This window comes from Ptychodera flava, chromosome 2 (genome assembly GCF_041260155.1).
Source record: "Ptychodera flava strain L36383 chromosome 2, AS_Pfla_20210202, whole genome shotgun sequence".
NCBI classification, from domain to species: Eukaryota; Metazoa; Hemichordata; class Enteropneusta; family Ptychoderidae; genus Ptychodera; species Ptychodera flava.
In genome coordinates, this window is record NC_091929.1 from 13,597,504 (window position 1) to 13,623,183 (window position 25,680).

The window sequence follows — 25,680 nt, forward strand, 5'->3', positions numbered from 1 at the left end:
GGGAAGCTGAAATTTTCGCTCGTAATTTTGGAAACGAAATCGTAAATCCACTTTAAACTTCGTCTTTTTTTTTACATATTTGAAACCCATGAGGAACGTAATTCATTCTCCCCGGCACAGTAAAAAGGAGATCGAAACGACATGCATGTCAGACAAAGACCGAACGCACGCAAGATGTCCATCCACATCCACCAATCTCGTAATTTACACTGACAGAACAAAAACAATTTGATCGAGCATGGACGTTCTAACGTAAATGCATCATTGTCTATCGCATTTTCATGTAAGCCAATACACTCACACGTACGCAAGTTCAATTATAGTGTCAATCCACAGTCCCTCTATCCACTCAATCCAACACGATACTATTTTCGCTGATAGTGAGTGTGCAGCGTGAATGGTATGCTGTTGTCGTCAGATAACACTGATCACGTGGTGTGACAAAATAGTTTTACGGAAGTTGTTGACGGAAATGACGTCAACTTTGCCTCTCCCAACTCTATAAGTTTCCTCAGTTACGTAACTTCGTCGCTAAAAAAACTGTAACGAATAGCTGAGTAAGAGCACCTTGAATTCATGCAGCCTATACATTCAAATACACGTAGTCCACAAAGCAACTCCGCCAACTTCAAAAGAACTTAGCAAAGGGTCACCGTGTCGCCATTACGGAGAGTCTTTGGCTCTAAAAAGGACAACCGTTTTCGGTAAGTAAAATTAATAATCTTGCTTCTAAGAGAGATAGATATCGGTAAACTATTGTGCCTTAAGCGTGACATAACATCTATGAGAGCGAGACACAGGAATCTTTCACAGCGCAAAGATTGGCGGTTGCATCCGGCACCAGCCATTAATCTACACGTCTACCATACATGACAGCTTAAAAACCAGATACCTTTTATACGCGCCCACTATGCAAATAATCAAATTTGTCGTCGCGGAGGAGACATCACAGAAAGGCTTTCGTAAACGACAACGTTGAAGATGACCTAGTTCTAAGTTAAAATGCTTTTTTTAAATAATGACAAAAGAAAACCCCCACACAAAAGGAGTCTACTTTTGTTAGTGCTACGATGAATGTTATATAATATGGCTGCATGAATGTACAAATACAGAGTAATATACTACTAGCAGTTTCCCATATACTGCAGATGAATTCCGGTTTTTACAATCACATCACTGTCCGGAGTGATGGTCATAAAACCCAAGTAATGCATACTATCGATTTTCCTGTCGGTTAAAATTGCTTTGAAGCGTTACAGTATTGGGAACAAAGTCCTTGAAATAGTTTGCTCCACAATCTACCCCATATATTTCTGCGTGATCGCATTTGCCACTACTATTTATAAGACCATCGGAAAGCTTTAGAAAGTGCATTTGCTAATTGTGACATGACCTCGGTGTTTTGTCCGAGCGGTACTGGTACCTTCATTGTCCCGTGGATAGCTTGAAATGACATGTTCTTCTTTAGTTTAGAGGGCTGGAAGGGTTTGATATACCGGCCGGTAGTCCCAGTAACATTGTTACCTATGTTACAAGAATAATACAAAGCTTGTAAGACATCTGAACAGGATAGAAAAAAATTATCAGTCAGTTCAAGGTCCTAGGGTACTTGTGTCCCAAGACGGCTGAGTTAGTCCACGCTACATCGTAAAATTTCGACAAAGGCTGGCAATAACAAAGATAACCTAGTTTTTCGTTGATTCCGGCCCAAGGCTAACAAACGTTCGTACAAAAATTGCCCATAAAATAAAGTGTTGATGAATTTTCGAGGTCATCTGACAAAGAACCGAGCAGCCGACCACTATTGAATATCGTTGGACACGAGATTCACGCATGGTAGTCTCGACCCTCACGTGATGTAGTAATCTATACCGTATTTGCAGATCTTAGCGATCTTTCATGACGTCACGTCACTACTACTTTCCTGAATGTGTTCGTGAACGTCAATGCAAAATTAGGAGACAACATTGACTTTGATAATTTGAATATACTGTTTGTTAAATACCACATTTCACAAAGCAGCAGGAAACAGCAATACTGATCATATTTCAACACACCACTGCTTTTGCTAACCATCACAAAGTCGCGTGAAGCGTAGAATTTATAGCGAAGATTGCAGTGTTAATTCTGAACACCCGCTACACTCACACCAGACATGAACTGAAAATGCTCACGTGTTTTCATAGATATTGCATTTGTCTGTAAATTTAAACTTTTGCCAATAGTTTTAAAGTTTTTTAAGCTGTGATGATCAAGATCATGGACATTATCATGACAGACCAATGACAACGGCCTTTTTATTTACAAATATGAATTCGGTGGAAAAAATGCTGAATGTCTTTGGCTTCTGGCATTGTATCAGCATTTACATAACAAGTGCAATTGATTGGTACAGTGCTTCACACTGTATAGGCCAAAGTGATATCACCATAAAGTAATGAAAAGCCATATACGCATTCTTTCAGAAAACCATTTTTATTTTTTAAGAACTCAAGTAAAAGATAAACAACATGGCTATTTTTGATAAATCTTTCAAGAAAATAGATTAAAATGAGCCATTGAGAAGGACATAGTTTAAATAGCAATAGAGAGTTAGTATGAGTAGTACGGAGAAATAATGGAGTGTTTTTGTGTAAGAGTAGTAAGGAGAAATTCCTCTGTATGAAAGTGGCTAACCAGTACTGGTCTTGCAAAGTGCCCTTGCTGAGTAATCCTTAAGTGTAATTGACATCACTATGGAAATCCGGTCACGACATGCGACATGCGACCTGCGACTTCAAAACTGCGACCTGTGTCCTGCGTGTTTGTCAAACTGCAACCTGCGACATCCAGGTGCTCTGGCCTAGCTGCCACCTGCGAGTTTGAAACTGCGACCTGCGAGATCACGACCTGATCCATGATTTTAGGTATTTGGTATTTATTGAGAGTATGAAAAGCAGTCACAAGTAATATCAGTGATAAGTGGTGCCATTTAGGAAAGAGATGAGCTTCGATGACACAGCTGTGTTGGCCTACGTGTTGTTCGGTTGCTTTCAAAGTCCGGTTTTAAAGGGACAATGCTCAACTTATCACCGATTTTCATGAATAAAATTTGTTTTGATAGGCCTACTTCAACAAGCATGTTGTTATGTATGTTGTTTCCTAAAGTGGTGGCTATTTCACAGATAGAAATGACCTAGCTGAGGCCTAAAGAAGTATTCTGTGGTTGTTGTAATTCGATTCGGTGACCATGCACCCCACCCAGCCCTAGACATTATTTATCTCGCAGTCTGTAAGTCGCAGATCGACTGTGGGCCTGCCTGCGAGATGTGACTGTGATTGTGACGTACCTGCGACTCAGGTGGTCGCAGTTTGACAAACACGCAGGACACAGGTCGCTGTTGTGAAGTCGCAGGTTACACCTAGGTCTAAATGCCGAAGTCGCAGGTCGCATGTTTCAAACTCGCAGGACGCAGGTCGCGGTTTTGAAGTCGCAGGTCGCATGTCGCATGTCATGACCGGATTTCCATACATCACTGCAGAAATCTTTCAATTTTTTTTCTTTACAGTTGATTGTGAGATCATACCATTCAGTGCAAGGGGTGGTAAGCTGTCAAACTGTGAGCGTTTGACGAGATTATTGTACCATCTCTCGGACTGAATGGTATGAACTCAATGTCAAGCTGGCGACGTCCTCGAAGCCCGGTGTCTTCAGTGTTTCAAAACGGCTGGAGAAAACATCAGGTTAACGTCAAATCAATGATATTTTGGGTTGGCTGGGCATGAAATAAACTGAACCTGTTTTGTCCCACTTTTTCCTCGGGCAGTTCTCAGGCAGCTACGGGTAGTCACGGGCAGTAATTAGTATGACGCAGTTTTTGATTAAATTCTATTTTACAATGCAATCCAAATTGGTTTGTGGTCACTATAGTATGACTCAAGTACACCACTTTGCATGCAATGGATGTTAGTGTAAATGTGATCAAGGCATGATCCATAGTCTGTTGTTGACTCCTCAATAACTTGACTGTGTGTAGTTGAAGTGCTTTGTCATAAGTTCAGATAGTTGTCTTGTAGATTGTGTTTGCTTTTGTAAGTCAACATTGAAATCACCAATGATCACGGTTGGTAGATTGTACTCAAGTGTATGGATGAGCTGAAGAAGAGCATGTTGTAAGTTTGATGTAGGTGATGATGGTGGATTGTAAACACCAACAATTTGAACTAAACCAAATGTTGTTTTGTGTATTGCAATTAAGAAATCTGTATTAAAACAATGCAGTGTCTGTGGGGTAGCTTCAGAGTGTTTTCTTTGCTGTACATAACCATACCATGATATGGTCTGGTGTTGTTTTGACGGTTTTTATCATCCTGTCTGAAAAGGTTGAAGTCTGCTATTTTGAAGTCATCATTGTGATCGCCGGTTTGTAGTCTTGATTCACTGCAAATTAGTACATCAGCTGAAGTTAAGCTGAAATCACTAGCAACATCTTGAAAATGGCAATGAAGAGATCTCACATTTTGATAAGTAATAATGAATCTGTTCGATATAATATATGGTAATGTGAAACAGAGTTGTAGCATGGAATGGGTTCTCATGCGTTGCATCTCTTGTGTAACATCAGTGCTAACTGATATTTGATTTTCTTGTAATGTGGTTATGTTGAGACCTGTAAGTTTAGTCACTCTGCTTAAAGCAACATAGTGTACATGACACTGATTTCTCTTGTTTGCTGTACTGAAGTCCACAACCACATTGTTAAGTGTATCACCTTGACAACGATGTATTGTTTTGGCACTAGCTGGTCTGAGTGGAAATTGTTTTCTCACAACTTCTGCATTTTTGTATCTTCCCACTCTAAATTGCCGTGATATCTGTAAAAGTGGCGTCCATCTGTGAGATACTTTGTCATGTATTAAATGCCGTTTTTCACGTCGCAGGTTTTTGCCAACACAATTGTCATCAAATAAAATCCATAGAATAGTAACATGATGCAAATCAGGTCCATCGATGTATTTGATTACTCCTGGAGTACCATTTATCAATCCATCATTTACAGACAGATTAATGCAAAGCTCAATACGCTGATTTGTTCCAATTGATAATTTAGAAACGAACCCCATTGTTTTTTGAGCAGGAAGCATGACAACAATACCTAATGTTTTGTGTTTTATGATCTCAGAGACATCGCCAATGACTGTATCAGTAGCAGGTATACATGTTTTTATTCCTGTAAGTCTGTCATATGCTATTGCATTGTGGTCATCAACAAGTCTGTTCTCGCAATAAAGATGTACTGTCGACTCATCAATAGATGAAGTTTTTTTATCAACACTGACTATTCGAGTTTGCAGAACTTTTATGTCATGAGATGTATGCTTTCCCTCACGTATACGGTTGAGTAATTTAGCAAAATTCTGGTCATCCTTTTGCCTCATAATATCTGTTAATTCAAACATTTTGAACAGGTCTTTCCAGATGTTGACAGCCAATGGCCCATAATCATGTTGAAGGTCGTTAAATATCCAACCATCAAAGACAGGTTTTAATTGATATAAGTCGCCAAAGCTAACAACGCTGACACCACCAAAGATTTTATTGTTGGCCATTATCTGTTGTAGTCTGAGATTGATATAATTTAACATACCATTACCAACCATGGAGATTTCATCTATGAATATGACTTTTAAGTTCCTGTATTTTGCTTGTAGAGTATTAAGTCTTTCTGATGTCAGTGGTCTATAATGAAAACCTTGGGATGCAGGAATTTGAAAAGCTGAATGAATTGTAGTACCCTTAATGTTGTAAGCAGCTTTTCCAGTAGGTGCAACTAGTAATAAGTGTATGTTGTCAGGATTTTCACCAGGAAGATTTGAAAGATATTTTAAAAGTACTTGATACAACGATTTGAGAACAAGAGATTTCCCTACACCAGCGCCACCTGTTACAAAAATATTTAACGGCTCTGTCCTTGTTTTCATCCAATGTACTATGTGATAGAATATTTCTTTTTGTTTCTTGTTGAGTTTCTGTAAAAGTGGATATAATTCATTATCAGCCATTCGTGGTTGTTGAAGATCTTCAATAATGGGATTATTTGTACTGATGCCATGTCCTGTCCAATGTCATATTTAGAATGACTCTCATCACATGGTGCAAACATACTCAATGTGTCACTTGGCCTTGATCCTTCTAAAATGTCTTGATGTTCCTGATGTTGTGTATTTGGAGCAACATCATCAAACATATCAATGGCTGTGTTTTGTACTGCTTCAATAGCTTGATCTAATTCCTGAGCATTTTTATTGTACTCCTTTTCTTTAGAATCTACTTCAAATTTCACTTGCATGTAACGATCATAGTATGTTTTGCACCCTGCAAGGAGTTCATTTTCATTTCGCCAAGGATAAAACAACATTATTAACTCTCTGTAATGATTTTCTTTGTCTTTTTCCCTATGGAAACGAACATATCTGATAACTTTACTTTTGGTGCGTTTTTTATACACAAGGCCACGTATCTGATATATTGTGTTGTTTTCATCATCATCATCCTCTTCATCAGTTTTGTAGAAGTCATCATTATCTTGATAATGATCTTGCGGGTTATCTTTTAACTTTTGAAAACTGTACCATGCTGCCAAGTCTGCCAAGCACAATTTCTCAAGGGCTTTTGGGCGCCTCTCATATTTTTTCAAGATGCTATCACTTTCTATGTCAGTAGCATTTGGACGCATGTTTTGTATGTCATCAAGAGGTTTCAATAGGATAACTCTATCATCAGGGGGTGATGTGTTAATAAATGTGAAGCCGCGTGAAGCTCTTCTTAGTCTCATTTGCATAACAAGGTAAACAGCTTCTTGAGCACTAACTTCAACATGATTAAGGAATTTGTTTCCTATATGCCTGACACTTTCTCTGATATCATGACATCCTTCCCTTGCTTCTTCCACAGCCCTACTGAGCAAATTACTCATTCCACGTTGAGCTTTACTAATGTAAGATGCGATGTACATGGCACATGCATATGGATCAAGAATGAATTGAATGTCCATGTTTGCTCTCCAAGCTTTGAGTAGGGTTTCATTGTAGCTGTTAATTCTTATTTCATTTGGTGACCTCTTGAGGAATATTTTGTCTGATGTTAGAGATGATTGTATTGCATTAATATAGGTTTGTTCATCAAGTTGTAGTTTATTTAAGAATTCAGAAAAGAAAGAGTTTCTCCAAATTGTAAATCAGTAACAACAGTCTTGATATTTTCATAGTGCCTTTGAAGGATCTGTTCTGTGCTTTCATCAGTATCCATTGGCAATGGCTGCAATATCATTGTTCTTGGCATAGGTGGCACAGGAAATCCAAATCTGCAAACACATTGGCCTTTTTTCTTACAGGTTTTTGCATGTCTGTGCATTTGATAATTTATCAATTCAGCGAAGGATTCATTACTGGTATCATTTGAACATGTAATATACTGATCTATGAATTGTGTGATGTCATCATCACTATTTTTCACCATATTGTGGTGCATCTTTAATCCATACAAGCATGTGTATATGTGGTGATCCTCTTTGTTGGAATTCCACTCTGTAAAAGTAATCGTGTATTTCACCAATTGGATGATGTGAGCTCATTAGGAAATCATGCATAAATCGTTGAAATGAATAGTCAAAGTGTCGAGCACACGTAACAGGGTCAGATTTTATCAAATCAGATTTTGTATTCCAAGACATGTTCAATACATCGTCATCTGTGTATTCCTTGTTGTGAACTGTCCTTCCAAGAATTTTCAATAGATGTATCCATTTAGATTCTGCTGATGAAAATGACATGAAAAATGTTGGAATACCAAGTTGACGTATCATGGCAAATATATCTTTCTTTGCACTCTCCCAGTATGGTGGTGAACCTCTAAGTGTCTTCAACACTCTGAATCCCTCATCAAGTCGAACAATTTTATCAACATTTTGTGGTGATTGAAGCTCACCAGCTGTTAATTTGCGGCCCTTCAGATTACATTTTCGCAAACATAATGTTGCCTTGTCTTTAATCTGCTTGATTTGTAATTTTTTTAGTTTAAAGAAAATGTTAGGCATCGACTTTGCAACTCTCCTATCTTTGTGTCGAAGTTCCCATTTACACAATGTACTATATAATACAGGGACTATGCGTTTCTTTTGTCTGGTTGACCACAATATATTGTTGGAAATGAGAGCTCCTCAGAATATTTGTCTTGAAATATTCCTAGTGGTTTATTGTTCTCGCCTGGTGCATAACAAACTGCGCCATCAGAGTCTGTGTGTTGATCATATAAAGGTGACAGCATTGTATCCAGTGTGCCAGCAGGATGATCTTCCAATTTTATTTCTTCAGTCCAATTATCATCATCATCATGATCATCATGATCATTACTGTCATCTTGTTTACATGTTTGTTTGTCAGACATGTGAGAATAATCATGATCGTCATTTTCCTCACAAAATTCCTGCCAATTGTGGTTTTCATCCTTTCTGCAAACAACCCAATCTGTAGATATTGTAATCAGTTCTGCTTTATATAAGGGGCTATTTTAACTAACCAATTAGCTGCTTGTAAGACTTTCACTGGTCTGACATTCTCTACCTGATAGGCATGACTATAGCTAATCTTTCTTTTAAATTTGACAGGTATTGTCTGCGATTCATTTAAAGTTCTAGGTAATGTAGAGACAGTAGTTGATACATCAGCTATAACATTGACTATGTTACCTCTGAGACTAACTTGTCTACCTCTTGGCAATTCTCTTATTTGCATGAATGGAATGCGTAAGGCAACAAGTCTTTCTTCTAGTGGATGTAACTGTAACTCGGGGGGAATTAATGGAAATGACATGTTATTGGCCACAGAACAAGGAGGCAACTTTGACTCTTTTAAATATGAATAACAAGTTTTACATAATGGTGCCATATCATTATCTGTAGCCTGAGATGATGCAAAGGTGTTTAACTTTTCTTTAACATTATTGTAGTTCAAACACTTTCTCTGTACCACAGCTGTTGGCAGCACACACATACAAAATTTGGGCCATTCTGAACTGCACCGTGAAAAATTTGTATCAGCTCTTCAATAGATTTGGCAGCACTACATCTTCTGTTGTTTAGTTTGTTTAATCTATCTCTCATTTGCTCTCTCTCTCTATATGATTTATCAGTTCTTTTAATACTTTTAATATTGGCATCTCTGATCTTTTTCGCTTTCCCTGAAGACCTGGTCAGTTCTCTTTGTCTTTTTAGCATTAGCATTTCTTTCCCTTTCATTTTGTCTGTACTCATCATCACACCGTCTTAATTTCTTCGACTCCCTATTTCTGTTGTTTTCAGTTTGTTTATATACATCATCACTTCTCTTTGTTTTCTTAGCAATTACATTCCTTTGTCTTTCAGTTTGTCTGTACTCATCATCACACCGTCTCAATTTCATTGATGTCCTGTTTCTCTTGTTTTCAGTTTGTTTATACACATCATCAGCTCTCATAGTTTTCTTAGCATTGACATCTCTTTGCCTTTCAGTTTGTCTGTACAGTTCATCAGCTCTCATAGTTTTCTTAGCATTGACATCTCTTTGCCTTTCAGTTTGTCTGTACAGTTCATCAGCTCTCATAGTTTTCTTAGCATTGACATCTCTTTGCCTTTCAGTTTGTCTGTACAGTTCATCAGCTCTCATAGTTTTCTTAGCATTGACATCTCTTTGCCTTTCAGTTTGTCTGTACAGTTCATCAGCTCTCATAGTTTTCTTAGCATTGACATCTCTTTGCCTTTCAGTTTGTCTGTACAGTTCATCAGCTCTCATAGTTTTCTTAGCATTGACATCTCTTTGCCTTTCAGTTTGTCTGTACAGTTCATCAGCTCTCTTTGTTTCTTAGCAATTACATTCTTTGTCTTTCAGTTTGTCTGTACATCATCATCACACCGTCTCAATTTCATTGATGTCCTGTTTCTCTTGTTTTCAGTTTGTTTATACACATCATCAGCTCTCATAGTTTTCTTAGCATTGACATCTCTTTGCCTTTCAGTTTGCCTGTATGCTGGATCAGCTCGTTTATTTTGCTTGGCTGTTAAATCTCTTTGCTTTTCGCTTCGCCTAAACTCTATTTGTTCTCTCTTTTCTCTCTTGGCAATCATGTCTCTCTGTTTCTCTATTTCTCTATAATTTACACAATGTTCATTTTGCGCCATAGAAGATTTCTCTGTTTGTACTGGTCCAAACTGTTTACATTTATTGCTTGTGACAAATTTTGCTCTGTGCTTTGCAGAAAGTCATAGTGACCACTATCAATTTCTCCTTCAACACGGATTGCATGATACAAAAGATGTATACTTACAGAAGAATTACCAACAGTCTCTAATGGTTCACTTAAAGTGTCAAGATGAACTGCAATATTAATGTTATATGCAAGCGCTGCAGCATTTATTTCAATGTCCCCTCCATAAGTTGCATTACCTGGTTCAGATCTGGACATATACTGCCTATAGTCATCTTGAGAGACAATATGCCATCTTTCATATTCACCTTTAATTGGATCCTCATATCTGTCCCAATGTTCAATTACATAGTCAACAGTATGTACTCTTATTGCATGATGATGATCTTGTGTCCCATAGAGTCCTAGACTTATAGCACGGAACAAGCAATTACCATCACCTTCGACATTAACCTTTGTGTAACATCTGTGAGGAGTCTGCAACTGTCTTTTCGTTGCATGTACAATTTACTTCTTTCATTTTTTGCTTTTATGCTCAGTTTTTTTACTCTCATTGTACTTTTATAGTAACGTTGTGTTATGGGTGTGCTTAATATTATAATAAGTTCTTACAGTCAATTCAAGCACTTGTATAGGAAGAAAAATTAATAATTTGACTGATGTTGCTTATTGCTTCCTTGATTTCTTCTGATGTTATGAAAAGTGAAACCTTAAAAGTTGAAGTATTGATGAAAGAATGATTGTGTTTGTTGAGATTGTAGACTATGAATGTGTTATTGCTTGTCAATATTGTGCAGTTTAGACGTTGAACCCTTTCACTACAAAATTTAGGTCCAACTTTATTGGGGAAGCTGGACCTAGACAGAAAAAAGCAGTTAAAAGGGTTGTCAGTTATAAGTAGACAATGATAGAATGTGGTATGACTGTTCTTGTTTATTATGAAGTAAATGAATGCCAATTTTCAGAAATTGTAGAGAAATGTCAGTCTTCCTTATATATTCAGTACGCTGAAGTAATTCTATTTGATTGCAAATAATCTGCCTGTAAACAATACTCTTGTTTCCTATCAGGAAGTAAATGATAGAGCACTAACTTGTGTGCTGTTAAATATTCACGGTATAATTTCACAATGTACACTGAGGAAGACAAAGACAAAACTTTACTGCCTTATTTTTTTTCTTCTGCAAGTTAATACTGAATATTATCAATGTCAAATCAGTTGTGATCTAAATGCGAAATTAACCACAACAGTGTTTGCTCAAAGTACTGTCAGCAATGTTGTAACCAATGCTTGTTGACTATCAATTTGTGATCTTGAACGCGCCTCTACAGGCAGTCTGTACCGTCTATGGGCAACTGTGCCTCAACTGGGCAGTCTGTGCCTCTTATAGGCAAGTGATTGTGTTGTACCCTTTGGGCAAGCTATTGTTGCGCCTCCTATGGGCAAATGATTATTGCGCCTCCTATGGGCAAGTTATTATTGCGCCCTTCCTATGGGCAAGTTATTATTGCGCCTCCTGTGGGCAAGTTATTGCTGTGCCTCCTATGGGCGAGTGAATTTCACCACGTATATGGCCTCCTGGTATAATCTGTTAAAGAAAATAAAATCAAAGTAAGACATCCATTGCATCCTGTTAAATATACATATTTGTACCAGTGAAAAAAATTGGCAAAAAAGATGAATTTGATGTTTTACAACATGTAAAGAACTTATTCCATTTTTTTCATGGAAATTATTGACCAACAAGTTCATCATTGATGACACGACACCATTCCTACAAAGGCAAGTTTGCATGACATTGGTCCAGGTATGTCAGACATATCTTTGTGAATGGCCACAAAATATAACATAATGGCTGCCTGATGGCATTGATAGTATCAAAGAACAAATTGAAATCGGTTTGGGCATGTCTGAAATATCTACCTAGATGCCTGAATGCACACACTATGAAAAGCTGCATGGACTAACAAAGAATGGCAAAAGTGAATGAACTCACACAAAAAAATATGTGGATTTAATTGGAATGTCCTAATGAATGCCCTGTGGTGATGTAATCATCAATAGACCACTTCTGCAAATGAAAAAAAACATAACACCAAGGTTAAAATGACATGTCAAAATGTCCACTGTCATAAATTTGTTGACTCCATGAAGTGCCATATAATTTACTAGAACAGTGATACAACATTATCGAAAGCTCTGTTAACATTTCTCACACAACTTCCATGTCCAACAATCTCTTCAATAGCTATCTTAATGTTTTTGATGTGTGTATGACATGTCATTTTGTTTTAATGAAATATAAGGGCAACACACGGATGTAAATCTCATCAAATTAAGTTTATCTTTTAGGACCCATTTAAACCTCATTAGTTCACTCATAGAGTATACTTTTCATGAATAATAAATGAATTCATGGTTTATCATCACTTTGTCCTGTGACATTTCATCACATTACCATTTTGTCCTCATAATGATTCATTCAACACTCAAAGCTGGATAAGAAAGGGCACTAAAATTAATCTGCATATTACTAAACTTGTGTAATTTTTTACAAGCTGTACTTTAGAAAATTGTCAAAATTTACAGGATGGAAAGTCAGGAAATCTCCACACTACACACACACACTAATTGATCAGTTCCTACCAGCCGACAGGCTTTATTGATCTATCAACAATTACAGTGGTGGCCTACTCACAGGATCTTGCAAGCAATATTTGTCTGGAAGTTATTAATATGATGAATAAATGTCATTTTTTCATTATACAAGCCTTCCCACCTATGGGGTGGACCATTTGATATCCTGGGGGGGGGGTCTGGAAGATTTTTGGGGGCATTTTACATTCTTATTCGCTTTTGATGGTAACGCATTTTCCAAGCAAAGTCTTTGCCACTGAGTACCAACCATCGAAATTCAGTAGCTTGTCCCACATTATAGGAAACTAAAAAGTATGTAAATGATCAGACATATTATTATGACGATATCATGAAAATATTACCTGAAACCTTTCGGAGCACCACAACAGACCCTATACACAAACAATAATAGTAACTATTCATCATTGCTACCAGTGTACCTAGAATATCCATGTCCCCGCGACATCTACGAGAACGAAAACTATTGCCCAATCTAAAATCCCTAACCCTAATCTATGGCTTTGCCACGACAAAATTAGGAGCCACGACAAAATTAGCCTAACCAGCCTATGACTCTCGTCGATTGTCACAAAACAATCTTTACGTGGACTATTTTTATGAAATAGTAATAACATTGACACCAGTCAAGTTGTTATTCTTCGTGCAGGACCTCTCGTGTACGCTAAGGGATACGCTGTCGGGCCGACCCACGTGGGTTTTGGAGACAGTGCAGCGTACACAGAAATCTACCCGACCTAGCTAGCTCTGCGTACCGTGCTGTGTGTTTCAGGTGTTACACGGCCCCACCACATCTAATGGATGAATTCTACAGAGGAGCCAGCGTAGCTGACATTGGCGCACGCCAAGAAAACATTTAATCACAGAACAGTGAAGCGTAAAGTAATGGATTCTTTCAATCATGCTACAGACTTTTTAAGGTTTGTGACAGAGGGCCTTGTCTGCCTTCTTACAATGAAGCAACTACAGCTGTCATCTCTGAACAGTCGACCCCAAGACTCACTTTATAATGAGCCAACAAACGTGCGCCAGAAAATCTCAAAAGCCGTTGCTCAAAAAATATGGGTCTAAATGAATACAAAGGATTTGGAAGACCTCATTAGACTAGATGAAAGATGTGATGATGTAGATGATAGTGGCGGGGGGCGGGGAACGCCCGAAAACACACAGGGGACGCAGGGCAAGAGCCGACCGTACAAATCTATGCCATGAAAAAGTCAAGTTCGGAACTACAGCTCCCAGTCGCGATCGAGTCACAGTCGCGCTCCTTCTCAATTCTTTTGATGCATGTACCGTACTATTCACTTTCTCAACCGTAAACTCAAAGCGTCCAAGTCAAATCGTGGTATCGAACAAAGGTGCGTACATCAAATCACGACATAGAATCAACACATCACACACAAATTACTTTGAATTACTTACCGACACCACACCGACAGTCCATCAAAATCACGCTTCAGAATTTGTACAGCAAAAGCCGGATAAGCGTACTCACAGCACAGAAAGGCTGTGGAGACAAGCGAAGAACTATGTGCTCGTTATGATACGACGGTATAACTTGATTTACGCGACGATGGCGGGGAGACGAAATGTACAAGTACAGTAAGTGCAGTAAGACTGGCTTTATGCCGCTAGGGTTTGTGGGTAAAATGTATCCAGCTGTAGCCAACCTGGACAAGCACATTTCACAGCGCCCTCAAACAGTCGATTGTTTTCACTTGTCATGCGCGGCGTAACAGAAAAATTAAAACTTTCATAACTTCATTAATATCCAAGCCACGCCCACCAAAACCTTTTCAGTTCTAGCCATTTGAATTCTGAAGATGTCTACCAAATTTGACTGAAATACGTTCAGCCGTTTTTGAGAAAATGGACCAACAGACAGACAGACAGACAGACAGACAGACATCGCTGCGACATATGCTCACGTGTTCACACGTGAGCAAAAAATGCGAATAAAATGGGCGAGCGGCGAAGTTTGTTGGATGGCCAGCAACCACTCTTGCGAATTGTGACAAGGTCACAAATCTGTCAATAGCTAACATCAGGTTAAAGTCACAAAATGATAGATTACCCTCCCGCTCACCTGAAGCAAATTCGCATCAATTAGTAATATGCAATTACCATTCTGTATAACACCCATGATAAGAAGTTCGTTCTCTTGGGATTACTCATTCGGCCTGCTGAAAAGTATGCACGGGATCTTCTCCAAAGTATTTATTGTGCAAAGAAGTTAAGGTCTTTTCAAATAAAGTAGCATTTATTTCCCTATAGGAATGTAAGTGTATAGATGCCATCGCCCAAGATACAACTTTTCCCATGTCGAGGTGCGTCTTTGTGCAGAGCGAGCGCGCAGAGAGCGAGCAGCATTGTAAACCCGCCCTAAAGCGTACAGTTTACCTATACTTGTAAAGAGTTGCTTAACGCATCCATCCTCTCTCATCATAAAGTATTGTGTCTTTCACTTTCAGGACCTCTGAAGAGTCAGCGCGAGACCTACAGTTGAACATTTACACGGTATGTCCGACAAAGGTTCGTAATGTTCTTGAACTCGGTCAGTCTTTTTGAGAAAGCAATGAATATCAACAATCCACCTTTTCTCTGTCCACGATGTTTCTCTTTGTAGCCATCATCCCAGTAGGCCATACCTGAAGTGAGCAGTACGCCACGTAGTACATAAATATATATATATATATATATATATATATATATATATATATACATATATATATATATATATATATACATTTATATATACACACATATATACATATATATATATATATATACACACACACACACATATATACATATATATATATATATATATATATATATATATATATATATATATATATATATATATATATTCAAAAGTAGTTAAACAGTTTAAATTCACTCGGATGGAAATAAGTACAGCAATGATGTAAAGTAACGTCATGCAAGTGCAAGCAATAGATCATTATGGGTTCTTTATGATTGTGTCATATGAATGATGAAGATATGACATCAGCAGGATTAGTTTGTAACCATTAATATACAGCAAAGAAATAACATCATCAAAATCTCCTAGGTGTTCATCAGTTATTTACCAAGGCGACTGTTTCGGGGATTTGAAAACAATATATATATTCAAATATTGATGTCTTTCTTTTGTGGAAGAGAGAATATATTTAATATTTGGGCTGGCAACAAATACTATTCGCCAATTATACCCAGAGCATACTCTCGGAGTCATTGCACGCGAAGTAAGCAGGCAATCTGGCTTTGCCAGCACTCATACAGCATCAAAACAACACTCAAGACGAATTATTAGTCGTGATATGTATTTGAACAAAGACGGACAAAGTAAAGGGGCTTTTCCAATTGACAGACAGTAAAGGCGAACATTCCAAAATATCATAACGGTGTGGACACGTAAAAGGTATCTCAATTCGAGGTGCATTTAGGCAAAAAATGCAAAGTGAATGAGTTACAGGAGGAAGGATAATACACAATATGGTTTCTAATTCTTGTGTGCTAGTGACAGATTGACAGAAGTGAAACTCTTCATCTGGTAGATGATCGGCCAGAAAGATCCCTCCGTGCTTTTCTAACTTTGTCTTAAAGTCTAATTAACTGTATCTTTTTCGCATTTTGCATACTTCAGAGAGATGTTCTTGATTCCTATGATAATATTCAGCCATATCGTCTTGGAAAGTTTCGGATATTTCAATCTTTGGTGATGGATTCATCACAGTTTTTGCGTACACTTGCTCGAGAGGTGGCCATGTATGGTTTGAAAGTCGAAAACAATTAGTTGTTAAAATCTTTGTCCCACATTTATCGCCAATGTATGAAAAACGCTCTGTGGCCACACTTCAGTAATCGTATTTACATAAGTTGCATTTGATTTCAAACCATCTTATTGAAAATTGTGCAAGAAGAGACAGCTAATAGGGCATTAAACACTGCTCACACAGAGCTGTTAATTGTCATAATAACAATTCAGTTTAACTCTAAAGGGCGTAAGGTAACAACTTTTAGGAGTAGAGCAACCAACTGCGGTTGCCAAAACAAAGACAGTAAAAACATCTTCTAGCCCCTTAAGAGGTATAGATACGTTTTAGTAGTGCAGATATGTTAGATTTTGTAACTTTGAATAGTTCTATAAAACAAGGGGATATAAATGAAGAACAAGCGTTCAAAATGCTAGAACTGCATTGAATGATATTTACAGCACTTTGAAATAGTAATTTTGACATTCATGAAAGCATGGCATTTTGAAAACTACGCAAGGCGAATCATTTGACGCAGCGTACATTACAAAGTCAATCTTAAAACCTTATGGTCTGTATTTGAGGTCATATAACAAACATTTTGGCCAGATAATGGCTAGGTACAGCCTTGACACAGGGAGATGGCTGCTTCAAATGATGGGTGTTTCTGTTTAGTTTCTTTGTTTCTTTGTTTTGTTTTGCATTCCAATGTAAACCTAAGGTGCTTTACAATGTATTTTACCATTTTCGTTTTACCCTACCAATTGCAATTTTATCCCTTGAGAAATTCACTCAAAGACAGCCACAATAATTAAGTAGCTGTCGTTTTACAGATGGACACAAAGTATCACCAGGATTATAGCAATAGCGGCATTAATGGACTCTGTCACCAAAACAAACATTTTACTACGGCCTAACGTATCGTATCATAAAGCATTTTGCCGAGCGTCCGCTATTACTGACTTATTTTCTTTTAAAGGGCCGATAATGCTAACTTTTGGTGATTTTTTCATTATTTCATGTTGTATATTAATTGCATGTTCATATTCAACTCCCAAAAGAATGTTTAAACACACACAATTTTCGTTGTCAACACAGTGTATAAATGTATGAAATGCACTGTTACTGTGTACTTTTGCGTTCTAGTCCGGACCAAAATTCATTTGACAACAATAACAATGCAGTTTACACATATACAGGGTGAGTTGACACGCTGATTACTGTATATATCCACATGCTTTGGGGCGTAGGACAATAAATTATGGTTGACATTAAAAAACAAAAAAGTGAAAAAATAATGAAAAGTTAGCATTACTGGCCTTTAAGATTATTTAGAACATGTTTAAATTTATCAGAGAGAAGAGTTTTGCTTGGTTTTGCAAATGTCAATTGTAAAATCTAACAACAGTAGAACGTTATTCATGATTTATAAAAATGATGTAATGTATCAATCATTTTTGCTTTTCTATCGACTAGATCCAGACAAACAGTACAAATTGCGCAAAGCATACTGGGACGAGCGCGCCGCATCTTGTGATGGTGTTCACAAAGTTTTAAATGTCACTAATGCAGAGGAGTTAGCCGGACTTGAGATTGAAGAGTTCTTGGCTGCACTGCCGTCATATGATGGAAAGACAGTGTGCGATATAGGTGCCGGCATTGGGTAAGAATAGTAACCATTTCAACAATATACCCGGTAAGCATTTCAACAATGGACCAGAAACAAGCCAAGGAAAGGGGAAGATTTTCAAAAAATCATAATGTTACAACTCTTTGCTAGTTTATAGCATGTGTGAAATCGTTTTGGAAATTGTCGAGAAAGTTATTTTTACCATCTTATCTTATTCAACTTTTTAATCGATATGCAATACAATTAACACCGACAAAGATTGACCATTATATCCGGCCATACGTTTAAATATGTTAGACTATGAGCCACAGTAAATTGTGACAAAACTTTCGCAGCATTTCAGCATGAAATTAACAGAGAAATCGTTGATTATTTAATTTGAATCATTGAAGTAATTCTTAATGTAAATTATTCATGGGGTATGCAAATTTGAGGGACCGGAAGTCGTTTTGCACACAATACACTTTACAAATTCTTGAATAATAATTAGTAGAAAGAACTTCAGCCTTCATAAATTATCGAATGATTGTTACAAGAAGGAGCCTTCGGTCTCCACATTAAAACATGATTCAACTCTTGAAATGTTAGACTTTCTCAGATAGATTATCTGAAAATGCTTAAGGAACATGCGTAGCTGCTGCAACGTTCAGCAGATTTTTTTACAATTAATAAGCTTATCATCCATTTAGACATCTTGTGATATGCAGACTCTAGGCCATTATCTTTCATAATCAAGGGTCGGGAATCAGATCAACGAGCAACTGCTTTGACAAGAACAATAGATTACGAACATTTACTGATATATATATATATATTATATATATATATATATATATATATATATATATATATATATAATAATGGGTCAACGAAATATTTACCGACACTCGGAATTAAAATGGCTGCTATCCTTGTGTTACCCCTATGGAGAAATAAAATTTTTCACAAAAGTAAGTAGGTCAAAATTTAATTTACTATATGAACTTTACAATCAACCCTAGAAGTGTTCACCTAAAACAGTATTGTAAAGTTTAGAGTCAAAATATCTGTCCCCTTAATCTTCACCATGTCCATTGACACGCAGCAACGAACTACATACCTCTTCAGTTCTATGGTTAATCATGTTGTGCATATTTCACATAGACATTTGTAAATAATGCTAACGTAAATGATTTCAGTCATGTATTATGTTAACGTTACCAACCTGTATGCTGCATTTCTAGGCGTTACACAGCAGAGTTTGCTAAGAAGGCTAAACACGTGACCGCGGTGGATTTTCTTGAAGAATACACCGAAATCAATAAAGAAACGAATGGTATGATGGGAAATATAGATTTTATGACAGCGGATATCGTAAAAGCAGAGTTTTCTCCAGACAGGTGAGTAGAAATGAAAATTTCTCTTGCTAAATCATGTTCATTACTAGATTAATACTGTACAGTTATTGTGATTTTACACCTAGTGTGGACTGTAGTATTCTGTTAATAAGTCGTACTATCTTATTGATTTTAATCTGCAAACAAAATATTGTCTTTTGTATCTGATGAGCATCTTAATCCATGTATTGTTTTAGGAGGAGGTTAAGGGAATTAGAACTGCAAATTGCAAATATAAAGAAATGAAAATATTAAAAACATACAGGCCTTCATGAAGACTCAAGCTTACACCACCACTGGTGAAGTAAGTTATTAGGTCATTTATTGTGGACATTCATTAGGGCTGTTGATACAGGGCCCTCCCTACCTTACCACTTAGAACTGAATTTCGTTCGTTCTGGAGTAGAATTTGATTGTAAACTCTAAGAGTGCATATTGTTTAAAATGCATTTGTGTTTGACAGGGTAATACTCTCTAACTCTGTTGAGTGCTTTTGTGTATATCACTTTTTCATAAAACACTAATGCTACAACCCTTTGCCGTCACTTCTCAGCTTTGACTTAATTTACACCAACTACCTAATGCAATACTTGACTGACGATGAAGCATGTAAGTTCGCACACAACGCTCTCAGATGGATGAAAGAAGATGGATATCTCTTTTTTCGAGAACTCTCCGGAAGTAAGTATCAGGTTGTCAATGTTTCATCAATATAGCTCTCCTTACAAAAACTCTATATGCATGTTACTTGTGTATTGCTTTTGCATGTGTGCGAATGTAGTAAAATATGTCAAGGTAGAATATGCCTTGGGGATAGATATTCGGACCCTCAATTTTTATAATTCCTTTTTTGATCTACCACTTGTTGGGGTTTTAAAGTTCTTGAAGTGAAAAAAAAAAATTACACTCTTAGTGTTTAGAAAGTCGAAAATTGATTTTCCCCTACATAGGGATAGTGGCAATTTCGAATTTATGTCAGATACTTTAATCCTCCTGTACCAAACTTTGTACGGTAGCCCCTGATTTTTATTTAGTTTGGTAAAAGAACAGTTGAAGGTTTCATCGAGGAAAGCTTCATCAAAACTTAAAGTTTTTCACTTTCGAGGTGCTAACTACCTTAGGAGGGGTTAATTACAAATAATAGTATTTAATACATTTTGAATTTGATAAGTGTGAAGTCGTAAGGCATGTACAGTGCTAGAACAATTACTCAATGTTCACTTAAATATTAGAACTATGATTGGGCTCAATCGAAGCAAAAACTTGACAAAACTGTCCGAAAAACTTTAAACACGATTGGAACTAATTTGGGATAATTTGATTTGCATATTTTGCAAATTTCTAAAGAGTGTTGGGTGCCAAATAGCTGAATGTTGCGATAATGTAAATTAGTGTGTAATATAAAAAGAAAAGCAGACGAGATAACATTTGTAGATTAAATAGACATTACTTCACCATCCAATTATCCCAAATTAGTTCCAATCGTGTTTTTCTTGATTTCTTGAACAGACAGCGTTTATTATCTAACTCAAAAGTAATTTATTGCATATTGAAGACACACAGCGTATTTTAACAGTTTGTTCGTCGATCAATTTACATGTACATCTTTGTGTGTATTCTAGCACCATTACAAGGTCCTGAAGAAGCCGTTGACAACCCGAGTATATGCAGATCCGTGGCTGTTTACAAAGAGATGTTCAGTAACATTTGCCAACCAATCGACGGCTCTGATGAAATGCTTAAGTTATCGCTTTATGACTCAAAGCAGGTCCAGTGTGTCAAAAAGGTACTGATGTCTTCTGCCGAATAATGACATAAATAATGAAACAAAGACATTATTTTGCCTATTTTCTAAAAGTGAGAAAATATTTTCATATTATTTAAAAATCCCATTCAAATGAGCACTGAAAACCAAAAGGCATGCATGCATAGGCATGAAACTTAAATGATGTGTGTTTTCAGGTAAATATTAGACACTACGTTGTCAAAGCACGAGTCAGGAATCAACGTATACGACAGTCAAATAGTTAACACAAGAGTGACACGCCATGTACATAGCAACGTTGTTCCTATGGGGAGCAACGTTGCTATGTACCTATGGGGGCGTTTTGTAGATTTACCTAAATTTCAGAATAAGTTTAACCACGTTCAGATTTGTGTGTGTCTCTTTGGGAAGAGCTTGCAAAATAACACATCCGAAAATAATTACAAAATATGAGTTCGCATGAAAGCGTTAGACAAGATCGTGCAGGCAGTACACTTAGGGAACGAGCACAATTAACGGCAGGGGGGAGCTGGAAGAGAAAATATGTGGTGCATATATTTTTTACAGGCCCCCCTAACACCAGCAAAAATTTGTGTGCCCCCCCCCCCCCATCACCGGCAACAAAATTTTTGTGGCCCCCTCCCCAAAAAGAAAGATTACATAGGTACACTACTTTCTGAAAAAATATGTCTTGAGGGCATGGCGGAATGAAATATTTGAATCCATATGGCGTAGGTTGACAGGCAGACTGTTCCAAGTTTTCGGTCCTGAGTGGGAAAATGACCTTTCACCAAAGGATTTTGTGGCAACACGCGGCATTCTAAAAAGACGTGTGTCAGATGAAGAACGTAGGTGTCTTGAGGGAGTATACATTTGCAAAAGGTCAGAGAGATATTGTGGTCCAGTCCCTGAAACCAAGTCTAAAACCAGTAGAAAGTTTGTACTGTGTACGACTAGCTATGGGCAACCAGTGCAGTGATTTCAAAAGTGGTTGTATGTTGTGTGATTTTTTTGGCTTTATAGACAAGTCTAGCAGATGCATTTTGAACACGTTGCAATTTGTCAATGAGGTGTTTTGGGCAGCCAGAAAGAAGGCTGTTGCAGTAGTCTAAACGAGATAGGACAAAAGCAATAACAAGAGTCTGAGTGGCTTGAACAGTGAGCAGGTGACGAATAGAACTGATCTGCCTCAGCTGAACATAGGCAGCTCTGCATACATTATGTACGTGCTCTGACATGGTTAAATGGCTATCTAAAGTGACACCAAGATATTTCACAGATGCGGAAAACTTAATAACTGCATCACTAACTAACATTGAGTCGGGAAGGGACAATCTGCCTTGCAGTCGGGGTGATATGACAAGCATGGCTTCAGTTTTACTGTCGTTTAACTGGAGTTTGTTGTACCTTATCCATGTTTTGACATCATTAATGCAATCTCGTATGGAATCTATGGCGGAGTGGATCTCATCAATTTTGGTTGCTTTGTAAAGTTGATTGTCATCTGCAAATGCATGGTGACGCACAGAATGTGACTTAACGATATTAAAAAGGGGTTCTGTGTACAATACAAACAGAATGGGTCCTAAAACAGAGCCCTGTGGGACACCAAAGCGAAGAGGTGACACATGTGACTTACGGCCATCAATTGAAACAAACTGTGATCTATGGGACAGATAGGATTTGAACCAGGAGAGCGCACAATCAGTGATTCCAAGAGAGTGTTCAAGTCGATGAAGGAGAATTTCATATTCTAAAGTGTCGAACGCAGCAGAGAGGTCTAACAAAGTCAAAATGCTAATTTCACCCCTGTCTAGTGCAGTGAGGAGATCGTTAACAATTCTAAGGAGGGCCGTTTCTGTGCTATGATGTGGTCTATAGGCTGACTGAAGTGGATTCAACGATTTGTTTGAAATAAGGTGGTCATTTAACTGCATAAGAATAATTCGTTCTATGATTTTCGAAAGGAAGGGCAAATTTGAGACGGGTCGATAATTCTTTAAATCATCTGGGTCAAGAGATGGTTTCTTAAGCAAGGGCTTTACAAGAGCAGTTTTATAGACGTCTGGAAAAATACCTGAAGTGAGAGAATTGTTAATGACTTTGGTGATGGTGGGTAATAAGATGTCTAAGTATTCAACTAAGAGACTGGTGGGCATAACATCAAGGTCACAACTTTTGGCAGGAGACCTTAGTATGATGCGTTTCACTACGTCATCAGAAACTGGTTTAAAATGACTGAGATTTTCTCCATGAATATGCTTTAATGAAAACAACATTCTTGCATTATTGAAATAAATAATAAACAAATAAATATATAAATGATAAACAAACAAAATAACATATGTTCAAGCTTTTTTTTCAGTATTTTTTTCCTGTGTGTCCACTACGTATTCTAGTTCTTCCTATAGCATGATGAAATAACCAGTTTCAACCTAGCCTCTGTATCATTACCAACCATTATTATTGTTGACAAATGAAGTCAATTTTCAATAATAATATTGCTCATTTTACACATAACAACTGCATTGTGAGGTTTAAGACTTGGTATTTCATCATGCTACAAGAAGTTTAACAAGGAACTCCAGCTTCAACAAGGAACAAAAATGCTGAAAAATATCCTCTGTCTGTCATGGTGTAAAAAATTTTGGTGGCCCACCCCTTACCTTCCCTGGAATTTTCATGGCCAACCCCAAGAACACTCATTTGTTTTCGTGCCCCCCCCCCCCATTTTCTCTTCCGGCCCCCCTGCCATTAATTGTGCTCGGTCCCTTAGAATATCATTGTGTTATTGACGCTTGAAAAATAATATACATTAATTGGCTACGACACTACATATGCAGTAATATTTTAAACTTTAAAGATGCAATCCGAATATTGTGCAATTGTTAATGTTCAGAGTTATTTTTAATAAATTAATTTCAGGTGCTCGGAAGAGAAACCGACTTCTACTTTATCTATCAGAAGATTCGTTGTAAAAGAGACTAAAACACAACGGTGTGAATTGGAGAATGTACTAGTAATGAAAGATATACACATCGAAAGAGCGAACCACATCTGACTATTCCACGGGCTTGCCCTAAGTTGTTGTTCTCAAGGTCAAGAACTTTTTCGCCATTAAAATCGGGTTGAGAAAAGGTTGCATTAATATAATAAGTACAAGAACTTGAGAACTTGATCTCACCGTCAAGAAGAGAGACTTCGTCCTTCTAGAGAAACTACATTCATTGTAAAATGGATATCCTTTGGTTAGTTTCTGCCGTACATAATCCCCGTGTGATTACATTGCCGAACGAGTCTGAATTATGCGAAATTGAATCGGAAAAGCCTGTTATCCAACAATCTCATTTCAAAAGGCTTTCAAATCTAAGGCTTACTTAGCTTTGGTATCTTGCTCATAAAGCGGACATGTCAGCACACACAACAAATAAAAAAACACCGAGAGAAAGGATGAAAGTTCAAGTAGACTTCCGTTTAATTTGTCTCAAGATATTACTTTTTGTCAGGGTTAAGCTTATATTTAATCTTATTCTGGAAATATGTTGATTAAATAAAATATTGGGCGGTAGCAACTGTCACCTAAGATGGATATACGATGTTTCTCTTTTTATAGTAACTCTAGCCGTAGACTGAACCTGGGCAACGATGTCACTTGTATGCTTTTGCATATATCTTGAACTAAATATGGATTTCCAGAGAGTGGTTTACGTAAGCAGAGATTACAATGTGAAAAATATGACTTTATTATTCAAAATCATAATTTATTAATAATCATACTTATCACAACAATGGGGTTTCCAGACATAATCGTATTTATTCATAATCGTAATTATCACAACAATGGGATTTCCAGATGGTATTTACACAAAGAAGACGACATTGTTTGTAAAAAATGTTTTGATATTCTGTAACATTCATATTAATAATTTATTAATATTCATAATCATTTTAGGAAACATCATCACAAATAATGCCTGATCGGCCTGTGTTTTGAAATGCAAAATTGCCGCCATCCATGGGTTAACTCACTGATGATGACGCCTTTTCAAGAAAACACTTCCTTGTAGGACACTGAAATAGTTGATATGCATATGTTATGACTATGTATGTACGTATGACCCTGTCTATCTGACCGTCTATGTATGTATGTATGTATGTATGTATGTATGTATGTATGTATGTATGTATCTATGTATGTATCTATGTATGTATCTATGTATCTATGTATGTCATCAGCCGTTTTTGACGTCTGCAAAAGCATGTTCTTCCGCCTGTT

The 25,680-nt window shown here is 37.2% G+C and overlaps 1 protein-coding gene and 1 long non-coding RNA gene across 2 annotated transcripts; one reads left to right on the plus strand and one right to left on the minus strand.

Moving 5' to 3' along the window:
* Window positions 1–494: 494 nt before the first annotated feature.
* On the plus strand, window positions 495–24,993 carry LOC139115166 (uncharacterized). The gene is made up of 7 exons (XM_070677088.1): window positions 495–704; window positions 15,347–15,407; window positions 18,110–18,296; window positions 19,487–19,642; window positions 20,193–20,320; window positions 21,262–21,425; window positions 24,330–24,993. Exons 2-7 carry the CDS (start codon window positions 15,395–15,397, stop codon window positions 24,390–24,392), a joined length of 711 nt encoding a protein of 236 aa, XP_070533189.1. The 5' UTR covers window positions 495–704; window positions 15,347–15,394; the 3' UTR covers window positions 24,393–24,993.
* On the minus strand, window positions 11,636–14,584 carry LOC139115162 (uncharacterized). Its single transcript, XR_011548064.1, has 3 exons — window positions 14,298–14,584; window positions 12,217–12,291; window positions 11,636–11,808 (listed from the first exon to the last, which is right to left on the minus strand). It is a non-coding gene; the product is annotated as an uncharacterized lncRNA (long non-coding RNA).
* Window positions 24,994–25,680: the final 687 nt, after the last annotated feature.